Source organism: Phocoena phocoena, chromosome X (assembly GCF_963924675.1).
Source record: "Phocoena phocoena chromosome X, mPhoPho1.1, whole genome shotgun sequence".
Taxonomy (NCBI): Eukaryota; Metazoa; Chordata; class Mammalia; order Artiodactyla; family Phocoenidae; genus Phocoena; species Phocoena phocoena.
The window spans coordinates 90,189,921-90,203,417 of record NC_089240.1 but is presented as its reverse complement, the minus strand read 5'-3'; the positions used below and the strand labels follow the sequence as shown (position 1 = coordinate 90,203,417).

Sequence of the window (13,497 nt, the reverse complement as noted above, 5' to 3'; positions counted from 1 at the left end):
TGTAACTAAGATAACTAAAGTTATACATACTCTTCAATACCACTAAGACAAGTGATGCTTATACTTGGATCTACAGAAGCACTGTTTGAGAACTTCTGGGTTTGGGGAAATTGTAGGTCAAAAAGAAATTCTGTCCTGCTATTTTATTCTAATTGCTGTATATTATTTTGATTAAAAACCATAGATGCAGGAATTCCCTAGTGGTCCAGTGGTTATTACTCTGCGCTCTCACCGCCGAGGGCCTGGGTTCAATCCCTGGTTGGGGAACTAAGATCCCAGAAGCCATGCGGCCAAAAAACCACCCAAAAAACCATACATGCATAGTCATTATCATATCAAAATTCTTGAGTGATTAACTATCAGTGTTTTGATTTTGTAGTGATATCACTGCATATTGTATATACTCAAAGTTACTACTCCAAATCAATTTCTATATACAACATGGGAAAAGTAATTACTAGGGAAAATGGTACAAATACAGATCCTCATTTGGTCTTCGGGTAAAGAAAATGGCACTTAACATCTCGTACCTTCATTAATAGATAAATGAACTTCAAATGTCTATATAGTTGCTCAAAGGTTTCAAAACTCATTTGACTCACATAACAATGCCATGAGATAGGGAAAATAAGTTTTGTTCCCATTTTACAAATGACAAAACAAAGCCTTTGTAAAACAATTACAACTGAATAGACACATAAAAATATTAAAGAAACAGGGAAGATAAAGGAAGCAGGGTGAATGGGGTAAGTGGAATCACTGGACTAGGTGGTGTATTCAAGCATTTGTGGATTTTAGCTTGTAGTTGACTTATTTTTTAAAATCTCATAGGGTAACCCCTGGGGAGGGCAAATCACACTGTGCTCAGTTCCCTCCCTGGGACATTTTGATACAGGTGAAATCAAGTAACACATTACCTTTAAAGATCTCTTTGAATGATACAATAAAGAACAACTCTGTAGGTTTTGAAAAATGAAGGATGGTCAGTATCAACACTTTTAAGTCTTGATTCTCTTTTCATTAGAACGACATCTACTTGACAGCAAATATTGATTTCCTACTTACATTATAAATCTCCAATATCTTAACAAAAAAGAAGAAAAGAAAGAAAGAAAAGAAACCAACCTAATTGCATACAATCTACATCATTATTACTTTAACGTAACTCTTGAGGATTGAGGACTCAGGACCCTAAGGTCAACTGGAGTGGTGGTTTCCAGCCTATGCTTAAGGGAGGAAAGACCCCAGCAGCAAGCAGGGGAAGGGAAAGGGAGAGAGAGCAGTGTATTACCAGGTATCTGAAGAAAGGCCCAAAGCTTATAGGTATGCAGTCAACAATCCTTCCAATGGAACAGGATAGAAAGCCCAGAGATAAACCCACACACATATGGTCACCTTACCCTTGATAAAGAAGGCAAAAATATACAATGGAGAAAAGACAGCCTCTTCAATAAGTGGTGCTGGGAAAACTGGACAGCTACATACAAAAGAATGAAATTAGAACACTCCCTAACACCATACACAAAAATAAACTCAAAATGGATTAAAGACCTAAATGTAAGGCCAGAAACTATCAAACTCTTAGAGCAAAACATAGGCAGAACACTCTATGACATAAATAACAGCAAGATCCTTTTTGACCCACCTCCTAGAGAAACGGAAATAAAAATAAACAAATGGGACCTAATGAAACTTAAAAGCTTTTGCACAGCAAAAGGAAACCATAAACAAGACGAAAAGACAACCCTCAGAATTGAAGAAAATATTTCCAAATGAAGCAACTGACAAAGGATTAATCTCCAAAATATACAAGCAGCTCATGATGCTCAATATCAAAAATACAAACAACCCAATCCAAAAATGGGCAGAGACCTAAATAGACATTTCTCCAGCGAAGATATACAGATGGCCAAGAGGCACATGAAGACATGCTCAACATCACTAATCATTAGAGAAATGCAAATCAAAACTACAATGAGGTATCACCTCACACCAGTCAGAATGGCCATCATAAAAAATCTACAAACAATAAATGCTGGAGAGGGTGTGGAGAAAAGGGAACCCTCTCACACTGTTGGCGGGAATGTAAATTGATACAGCCACTATGGAGAACAGTATGGAGGTTCCTTAAAAGACTAAAATAGAACTACCATACGACCCAGCAATCCCACTACTGGGCATATACCCTGAGAAAACCATCATTCAAAAAGAGTCATGTACCACAATGTTCATTGCAGCTCTATTTACAGTAGCCAGGACATGGATGCAACCTAAGTGTCCATCGACAGATGAATAGATAAAGAAGTTGTGGCACATATATACAATGGAATATTACTCAGCCATAAAAAGAAACGAAATTGAATTGTTTGTAGTGAGGTGGATGGACCTAGAGTCTGTCATACAGAGAGAAGTAAGTCAGAAAGAGAAAAACAAGTATCATATGCTAACACATATATATGGAATCTAAAAAAAAAATGGTCATGAAGAACCTAGGGGCAGGACAGGAATAAAGACGCAGACCTACTAGAGAATGGACTTGAGGACACGGGAGGGGGAAGGGTGAGCTGGGACAAAGTGAGAGAGTGGCATGGACATATATACACTACCAAATGTAAAATAGATAGCTAGTGGGAAGCAGCCACATAGCACAGGGAGATCAACTCGGTGCTTTGTGACCACCAGAGGGGTGGGAGGGAGACGCAAGAGGGAGGGGATATGGGGATATATGTATACGTATAACTGATTCACTTTGTTGTACAGCGGAAACTAATACAACATTGTAAAGCAATTATACTCCAATAAAGATGTTAAAAAATTCAGTTGTAAGCATAATTAATGTTTTAGACAGATAATAATATAGATGTATCCCTACCAAAAAAAATAATAATCCTTCCATTACTACCTAGAAAAATTGGTGACACTGACCATCCTTCATATGTCAAAACCTCCTACAAAGCTGTCCTTTATCATTCTAGGAAATCTTTAAAGGCAATTGTTTGCTTGATTTCACAGGGATCCAGGTTCCTGGGAGGGAAAAAAGGAGCGGAGCATACAGTGTGATTTGCCTCCCTAGGGGTTGCCCTATGGGATTTTCTCTTTAATAAGCCAAAATTATATTTATTAATTTACAGTGTATGTGTGGTGGGGGAGGGTTGATCTTTCCTTATGTAAAATGAAATGTCAAGGCCACCATTTGTGCACCCTGGTCCCAGTAATGAGGTACCTGGGAGGCCAAAATTTTACCAGATGGTTCCTTTGTGAGCATGGAATGCAGGGATATTTTGCCAAGGAAAACTGAGAACATTTTCAGAGTTTGGTCCTTGAGCTCGGGGTAGGGAAAAAGGAGAGAAAAGCCTTGTATTTTTGAGGGATGGTCATTAACAACTTTTTTAAAAGGCTACCTTATTGTTTTTTATGTATGTGTTTATTAATTATGATAACTCACATAGTGATTTATTAAGTTTATATAAATATCATAAAACATTTTGAAATGGAAAGCTCATTTCAAACATTACCATGTTCTAGTTTCTACAGATGGTTTAATTTCAAAGTAATGATGCCAAGATGAAAGAAGAGATAAGGAAACATCCTCCATTTTCATGTTTTATTTCTTAGTCTTGTTCTACATCACAAAAAAAGAGGCCTACTGAGGGAGGCTGTCAATCCAACACACAAGAACCTGCTTACACTGTTCAGATACGGAAGATTCAAGAGCAAAATACTCTCAACAAACTATCTAAATTAAAGCTTCCTAATTGGCAGACCTCCCTAAGTCCCATACACTAGAACACTTAATAGAATGTAGCCCCATAATTTCACTCATGTAGTAGCTCCCATCTGCCAAGCAGAGCAAATTGTTCATTTGTGCTTAATAAGCCAAATATGCATAAATTATTTTTAATTACATAAAGCCAGGTGCTAAATTTAGGTGCCAAAGAAAAGTCATCACACTTATCAGACAGGAGGAACAAGGAATAATGCAAGGTAACTGCAAAAATACAGTTACAGAAGGGTGAATTACTTCTCTAAATGAGAAGTAATAAAGTACAGATCACTTTATCTGAAAAATAATCTTATGTATAACAAAAATTTTCACAAGATATTCCACCCTGCTGTGAACCAGGACAATTAAGTAAGATACAGTCAGGCAAATGGTAAGTAATCTACCAGATATCCACTAGAAGTGTTTCAGAAATTTAGAAAAGGATTTAAGAACTCTAACTTCCAAATTAGTCTCTTGCTAAAACCATCCTAGGGTTCTCTGTTGCTCCAATTCCATTATTAGAATGAAAGAAAAAAAAAAGAGTCAACTAACTTCACCAAATCCACAGCTAAAGTCATTACATTGCTGGTGCTTATTGCCAATTATCACATGGCCAAGAAATGAAATCTTAAACAAAGTACAACTATTAACATTTCTAGATGGTCATTATCTTTTCTTCATTAAAAAATATATAAACGAATATCTTAAAGGGGGAGCATGTAACATTGGATTTTAGCAAACAAAATGGACAAAGGCAAGCTTATGCTGGCACACAGTCAAACTCCTGTGAGAGCTAATCCAAATGTGGATTTGTGGTAAAGCACATCAAAGCTTTTGGCTTCACGATTTTAAGTAAGAATACAGTAATCGAGCAGCCATGAAAATCAACACACTTTTGCTCTGGACCACAAAGAACCAAACGAACCTTAAAAACACCTCTTTGTTCCATTCTGATCCATTTTGTTTAATTTACACGAAATATAGTGGTAGCTCTCATGTGGTAATTTCAAGCATCTTGACAATACAACAGATAAAGCAAACATGCAGAGATAACGAACTAACCACAAAATGGGGCTGTGGCTGTTCTCAACATACATGTGTGGCAGAAATCTTGGTTTAGGGCTTCCCTGGTGGCGCAGTGGTTAAGAGTCCGCCTGCCAATGCGGGAGACACGGGTTCGAGCCCTGGTCCGGGAAGATCCCACATGCCGCGGAACAACAAAGCCCGTGCGCCACAACTACTGAGCCTGTGCTCTGGAGCCTGCGAGCGATGACTACTGAGCCCGCCTGCTACAACTACCGAAGCCCGCGCACCTAGAGCTGGTGCTCCGCAACAAGAGAAGCCACTGCAATGAGAAGTCCGCGCACCACAAGGAAGAGTAGCCCCCGCTCGCCGCAACTAGAGAAAGCCCACGCGCAGCAACGAAGACCCAACGCAGCCAAAAATAAATAAATTTAGTTTTTAAAAAAAGAAACCTTGGTTTATTTCTTCAGATAAACACTCTCTTATTCTAAAGAAATGGGGCTAGAGTAAATGGGAGTGGGTAGGATAGAGATAAGAAACTGGTGCAACTGATCCATGCTCTATGAAAGCATGTCAAAGGAATCCCCTCGAGGTCCAGTGGTTACAACTCCCGAGCTCTCACTGCCGAGGGCCCAGGTTCAACCCCTGGTTGGGGAACTAAGATCCCACAAGCCGCGTGGCAAAAAAAAAAAAACTATGTCAAATGAAAAACCAAACACAGAAAGCAAGGAGTGATTATATAAAGAAAATTTGCAACAGTAAAAAAACATTTACTACTACATAACAGTGATTTGATTCTCAAAAAGCTGATTTACTTATTAATTTTCAGGAACACAGTAGTTGTAACAAAGTGAAATACACTTCTTTGGTAGATGAGGCCAGGAGTACCAGAAAAATTCTGGTAAAGTAAGATTATGGGGAACCAAAATATTGTGCTGTAACACTGGGCTGGAAAATCTGTTTTAAATATATTCCGATCTGTTCTCAACGGACTCAAGTGGGTGAATTGTCACTGGGTAATTATGACCATTGATTCTCAAGTTTTAATCTGGTAAACATATATATCTAATAAATGGAAAGACTCCTCTGCAAAATAACACTGGTAATTTTTGAGAATGAGAAAACGACAAAATGTGAAATTTAATCAGGCAATTTTTGTTGCCATATTTTCAAGAGAGCTTTTTCAGACGCTGGATAGGATGAATAGGTCATGCAAGATTTTTTTTTAAATGTCCCATAGAACCTCAAAATTCTCTCCACACTGCTGGGGTCTTGGAAAAAAAAAGGAAATAACAGCACATGTTCATCACCATCTTAACAAAACACATTGATTTGGCTCCTGTTAACTTTCATTTTATCCTCTCATCTCTGAGGTAGACACCATTTACCGGAAGAGAAAAAGCAATGTCCCTCCTCCATGAATCTTTACCCAACCCTTCAGTTATTTGGTTCTAATTACAATTTGCCTGGTTTAGTAGTTAACGGGTTATAATTATAATTTGCCTGGTTTGCTGGTTACTTCCCCCAAACCCGACCCTCTGCCAGATTAAGAGCACTTCAAAGGCAGGGAACTGAATGTTAATTATCTTTGTACCCTAGCATTCCATGTGGCACATAGTAGGCGCTTCAGATTGAATAAATGAAAGAATTTGTCGAATGTAATTCAACAGGAGATTAGGATGGGACTAACATGAAGGTTTTGGGACTCTTCCCTCTTCCCGTTCAATCTCGCTGCTGAATTAAGCCTGGTTCATCACTTCAAGGCCACAATATCAAACTAGAAGTTGTCACGATAAAGAGCTCTGGTCTCCCAATGACCAAAAGTTTGCATGCCCCTGCCCAAGACGACAGGTCTCAGACCAAAACTCTTTGGAGGCTTTAAACACTAGACCCAGACAGAGTTCTTGATTTGTAAATCAAAGAAGTGAAGGCAGGATAGATTAGGCAGGAAGAGAAACTTCCGTTTGTTTAACTGGTCTGCTTACAACCTTGGTTTTGAAAGAAAGGGCATTTCTCTCTTTCCTCCAGAGAGAAATGAATTACGAAGGTTACTTTGAGAGGGGATCCCAAGGATTGAAAACTTGGAGACAAAGTGAAAGATGATAAATCCGAGGGTTCAGCAATTCTGAGACCTACCCCTCACCCTCCCCCGCACTCGGACCCTCCCCGACTCCCTAACCTCTCATTTGATGCCTATTCCTCGAGACAGGATTGGAGCTCCTCCCTTTTTCCTCATCATCCCTCCTCCCACACAATTACACCTCCCACCCCCAGCGTGGCTGTTACCGATGGGGGGCAGGGGAGGGGCTGGGAGGCTTGTGAAAAAAGTTAAGTGCACAACTGCGAACTGGCCCGGGTCACCAGACTAAATGCGACCTGCCCACGTCTAACGCTCGTTACCAGCCCCCTCCCCCATGGAAAGCGACAGGGCAGGGGCTTCAGAAGGAATCCCTCCTCCCTTTCCCCGTTCCACCCAAAGATCGACTGCTGGTCCAGGGAGGCGTTCTCAGGATTCAGTGAGGGCGAAGGAAAGGTGGTGGCGGGAGAAGAACCCCAGTACCCCCCCCCCCGCCCAGGGTTTAGGATCGGGCGGCGGGCGGCGACGACTGTGTCCCTCAACACCTTTTAAGTACCAGCGAACACGGCCCAGAGGCGAGGGGGTGAGGGGGATGGCCAAAGCTTACCTGTGAGCCCCCCGCCGCCTTCCTCCCGGTAGCCCCGACGCCGCTGCAGCACGAAGTAATCGTTGGACCTTTCCATCAGCCACAGCTTCAGCGCATTTTTCAGGAGCACTTCCTCGGGCTTCAGCCACATCGCGAAGAACTTTATGCCGCCCGGAAGCAGCGACCCAGATGCCCTCCTCACCTCACCCCTCCACCCGTTTCCTCCCCTCTACTTCTCCCACCAAATCTGCCTCAGGCGGCAGCCGCTCTGGTTCTGCTTTTCCACACTTCCCCCAACCCTCCCTTCCCTCCCACGTAGGCAGCGAGACTGCCAATTCCCTCCCACAGCGCTACCGCCCGACTGGGAAATAGTCCCGTTCCTTTCCCTTCTGGGAGTTGTAGTTTACTCCCCGCTTTTCTGTACTCAAGCACCTGGAGCTCTGGACTACACTTCCCACAATGCACTGGGGAGAGAACTGGGTTGGGGTGCTTTCAAAGCGGGTCCCGCCACCAGTGAAGTGGATTTTGCCCATCGAAAGTTTAAAGCGTTTTCTAGCAAATAAGTGAGCCCGGGTATAGAAGTGTTGTTTCTTCTCATCCTTTTACAGCCAAGGGTGTTAAACTGTCGAAAACAGTTTCCGGAATTTGGGAGTAACGAACGGCCATTCTGGGAAGGAGCAGTAGCTGCAACTAACGTTTAATGAGCTCTTACGTACAAAAGAGATTTCACACAATGTCTCACATAATCCTGGCAGAAGTCTCACGAAGCATATCTCATTCCCCAACTGGCACATAAATAAACAAATGCGCAGTCGGGTTCGGTGACTTATCCAAGGTCACACAGTAAGTGGAGTTTGATACGATCCCTTGTCTGATTGAGAACCTTCCTTAGATTAAGCTCTTTCCGCGTGTACAATAAGAATATAAAATCTCCAGAAGCCACACAGTGTTGTTTACGCAGCGCTCCTCCCTTCCCAGATTTGTTCTATTTAACTGTTGTAATCAGCCACAGAAAATGTCATCCAACTTTGCTTTACTGGATATAAACAATTTATGAGCGATTTTTTTTCTTTCTTAAACTCTTTAAGAAAAAAAAAATCCCTTTCAGGGCAAGCTGCACCTCTTTGTACCTTGACAACGATACGCAGCTGCTTAAACACTAAGGTGAATGAGGTCAGTGGTTTGTGAGACATCATAGTGAGAAATTACTTGAGGGACGTTTTTATTTACTGCGATAACTAAGCCCACCAGAATTAAAGAGTGCACTAAAAGCGAAAACACGTTTATAGGAAGGAAGGAGTTGGGAGGCAGTCTACAAAAAACAAGGGGCTCTTGGCAAGCTATTTTGAGAATGAAGCCTCAAGGATCTGGCTTTTTTTTTAAATGGGGTGGGGCACACCCGGATGCCGAGTCGTGGAGCCAAAGAATTCTGCCTTGGAGTTGCGTCTGTGTCTTAACCCTCGCAAAATGTGGGCCAGCCCAAAGAAGTCAGGCGTGCGCTACGAGCAGGGATTTTTCTTGGAGGTGAGAAAAAGGTCAATTTGGGATTCTCTCAAACGCAGTCGTTTGTCCGAAGGCAGCTTTCCGGACAGGGTGGGAAGAGGCAGTCTTCCCACAGCCCAAACTGCAATGTATCCTTGGGAAAAGCCATCCTAATTTGGATGTGTATTAAGGAAGATAATTTCTTATCTTCCTGGTGAAAGATCAGTAAATGTGGCAAATGTATCTTCCTTCTTTATTTTTACTGATACCTTTCCTTCCCCTTTTTATTTCCTTCCTCATCAAACCACATTCTTTTCCAATATCCTTAAACTTTAAGAGTTGTAGCAAGGGCTGTGCAGAACTGGATGGTTCCTATGCCTCGTTACTGCGCAACTCCATTCAGATACACCCACATGCTCCCTGTTATAGAATCGGACCCGCTTTTGGCTTAGAGCGGGGGGGCATTTAGCGAGCTCCCGCTGTAGTAAAACATTTCACTGATTATGTAAATAAAACACTTTTAAATTACTCCTGCGATATAAAGTTTTGGCTTGGTCATGCACTATATTTCAAGTTTTTACAAATAAAAGTATTTTTCTGAAAGTGCCTTAAAAAAGCAGAGCATGTCACTCTATTCGATTGTTTATGTTAATGTACATTGTTTTTAGGGACGAAGGACAGGAATTACAAACTGCCATGGATATCGCTGCTGGTACTGTGCTGGTAATATCTATCTATATCTATCTATGACTGTATATACGGATAGTCATTTAACCCTCATTAATAAGTTTGTACATTTTTTACAACCTTAATTTGCAGATGAACAGGAGGCTCAGAGAAGTTAAGTAACTTGCCTAAGATCACATAACTAAATAAACGGCAGAGCTGGGATTTGAACCTGGATTTGTCTGACTACAAACCATGACATATCGTTTATAGCTACCTCAAGGCAACATGTCCAAAGCCAAATTTATTTTTCTAATATCCTCCCTGCCCAAAGTTGTTTCTTCTACCAGCTTCTCATAGTTCAGAGCACCACTGTTTACCAACATGCTCAAGCTAAGAACCTTGGAATAGTCTTTTATTTCCTACATTTAAAAAAATGAAGTATAGTTAATTTACAATATTGTGTTAGTTTCAGGTGTACAGCAGATTCAGTTATACATATATAATTTTCCATTATAGGTTCTTACAAGATATTGAACATTGTTCCCTGTGTTACACAGTAAATACTTGTTGCTTATCTATTTAATATATAGTAGTGTGTACCTGTTATCCCCACACACCTAATTTATCTGCCCCCCTTTCCCCTTTAGGAAGTTTGTTTTCTATGTCTGGGAATCTGTTTCTGTTTTGTAAATAGATTCATTTGTATTTTATAGAGTCCACATACAAGTAATATCATATAATATTTGTCTTTGTCTGACTTCACTTAGTATGATATTCTCTAGGTCCATCCATGTTGCTGCAAATGGCATTATTTCATTCTTTTTTTTTCCTTTTGATTTTTATTTACATCTTTATTGGAGTATAATTGCTTTACAATGGCGTGTTAGTTTCTGCTTTATAACAAAGTGAATCAGTTATACATATACATATGTTCCCATATCTCTTCCCTCTTGAGTCTCCCTCCCTCCCACCCTCCCTATCCCACCCCTCCAGGCGGTCACAAAGCACAGAGCTGATCCCCCTGTGCTATGCAGCTGCTTCCCACTAGCTATCTACCTTACGCTTGGTACTGTATATATGTCCATGCCTCTCTCTCGCGCTTTGTCACAGCTCACCCTTCCCCCTCCCCATATCCTCAAGTCCATTCTCTAGTAGGTCTGTGTCTTTATTCCTGTCTTACCCCTAGGTTCTTCATGAAATTTTTTTTTCTTAAATTCCATATATATGTGTTAGCATACGGTATTTGTCTCTCTCTTTCTGACTTACTTCACTCTGTATAACAGACTCTAGGTCTATCCACCTCATTACAAATAGCTCAATTTCATTTCTTTTTATGGCTGAGTAATATTCCATTGTATATATGTGCCACATCTTCTTTATCCATTCATCTGTCGATGGACACTTAGGTTGTTTCCATCTCCGGGCTATTATAAATAGAGCTGCAATGAACGTTTTGGTACATGACTCGTTTTGAATTATGGTTTTCTCAGGGTATATGCCCAGTAGTGGGATTGCTGGGTCATATGGTAGTTCTATTTGTAGTTTTTTAAGGAACCTCCATACTGTTCTCCATAGTGGCTGTACCAATTCACATTCCCACAAGCAGTGCAAGAGTGTTCCCTTTTCTCCACTCCCTCTCCAGCATTTACTGTTTGTAGATTTTTTGATGATGGTCATTCTGACTGGTGTGAGATGATATCTCACTGTAGTTTTGATTTGCATTTCTCTAATGATTAATGATGTTGAGCATCCTTTCATGTATTTGTTGGCAGTCTGTATATCTTCTTTGGAGAAACGTCTATTTAGGTCTTCTGCCCATTTTTGGATTGTGCTGGCTGGGTAATATTCCATTGTATATATATACTACACCTTCTTTATCCATTCATCTGTTGATGGACACCTAGGTTGCTTCCGCATCTTGGCTATTGTAAATAGTGCTGCTATGAACATTGGGGTGCATGTAAGGAACCTTGGAATAGGCTTTTTTTAAATTAACTTTTATTGGAGTATGGTTGCTTTACAATCAACCATATGGTTGCTGTGTTATGGAATAGTCTTAAACATCTTACTCTCACCACCTCCACTGTCACACACACACACACACACACACACACACACACACCTCTACGTTTTTTTTCAAAAGTCCATCCCATCCTCCTATTATCACTTCAGATAAGCGTCACATCACTTTCCTGCGGCACTATAATAATAGCTTCCCAATTCATCTGTCTACTCCCATGCTTGTTTTCTGATTTATCCAAGCCAGGTATTTATGGACACAATGATATACCACGCAGAGATGAATAATACCTCATTTATCCAGAGGTCAGTCTTCCAGCTGACTCAGCCTTCTAAATCATAGTCTCAAACACCTACGTGAAAAGGTACTAGGAAACCCCAAATCGCAACTCCAAACCTGTGCCATGGAAAGGCTGAGGCTGTCACTCAAGATTCCACTGGATTCTTCATTATTTTTTTTTCCCACTGGATTCTTATTTGAAATGAATTTCACAAGCTTAGTTGATATTTTACAGTCTGCAGCAGGCTTAGGAGCAGTAAGATTCTAGAGGAGAGCCATATAAAGCTGTAGTACGCAAAATACAGACTCTGGACCGGCAACATCTGCATCACCCAGGAGCTTGCTAGAAATTCAGAATCTCAGAAACCTATTCCAGACCTTAGAATCAGAGTGTGCCATTTTAACAAGATCCCCAGGTAATTTGTAGGCACATTAAAGTTTTAGATGCACTAATTGAAAGCAAATTAGATATTTGAAAATCTAACTTCACAACAAATTGGGGGTAATCATGTTTCCATTAAGAGCTAATAGGCATCTTTTAAAAGATAAGCTCTATTAATGAATTTTGGATGACTGAATTGCTTTTTTTAAAGTTTCTATCAGGACATGCCTATTAAAATTTTCTAAGGCAGTGGTTCAGAACTGGGATGTTAGTTGGAAGAGAAATTGCCACTAACTATACATGCTAAACTCAATTTATATATACTACTACTCTAACCATCAAAAATGGTATGTCCATAAGTGTCTCACATTCATGAGATTGTATGTTTCTGGAGGAAAAAAAGTTAAGAACTAGTGAGTAGTGGTTTTCAAACTTTTCACCGAATTGCCTCTAAGGTAGAAGATAATGAACATTTTTCTCTGGTGGTCAAAGTGCCCCCCATAATAATGAACTTCTTTTAAGTTCATTACATTAAGTAGTATGTAAATTTTATATTGTTTAATATGTTTAAAGATATTTTAAAAATCTACTCCAAACAGAAGATACAATGAGTAAGGAAAATTTTTATAACCTAAGGTGATAAAGTTGATCCAGATATTATAGAACATAACTAAAATATTTAGTAAATGAACCAAAACCAGAGGGAGGGAGGAAAAGAATTGTTCCTAACATTCCAGTTGTATTTTTAAGTGTATTTTTACTGATTTACCTGGGAACCATGTGTATTCTTACTTATAAGATAATACAACCTGACTTCTACTAAACCTACAAATGAACTCTCAGAAAACCCCTCCTTCTTAAGTTGGAGACTACCTATACATACGAATACATCTACTGCCACTGTTAAAGGAATCAGCTTATATTTTGACCATGTGAAAATAATAAAGTCTATTGCTCCAAATCTTTTTTCTTATCAAAAGATAATACCAGGAAGAAAGTTCACAAGTGACATGTAATTCCTCTCCTTTGCATATACCCAAGAGAACTGAAAGCATACATCTACACAAAGACTTGTACATGAATGTTCATAGCAGCGTTATCCATAATGGCCAAAAAGTGGTAACGATCTGAGTGTTCGTTAACTGATGAATGGATAACCAAATATGGAATACCCGTACAATGGAATATTATTCAGCAATGAAAAAGAATGAAGTAC

At 40.0% G+C, this 13,497-nt stretch overlaps 1 protein-coding gene across 1 annotated transcript in view; it reads right to left on the bottom strand.

Moving 5' to 3' along the window:
• Positions 1-7,600, bottom strand: part of TBC1D8B (TBC1 domain family member 8B) — an 82,387-nt gene extending 74,787 nt beyond the window's left edge. Inside the window, exon 1 of the mRNA XM_065900234.1 lies at positions 7,471-7,600. Within this exon, the coding sequence (XP_065756306.1) occupies positions 7,471-7,600 (130 nt within the window). The remainder of the gene's footprint in view (positions 1-7,470) is intronic.
• Between the last annotated feature and the right edge of the window lie 5,897 nt (positions 7,601-13,497).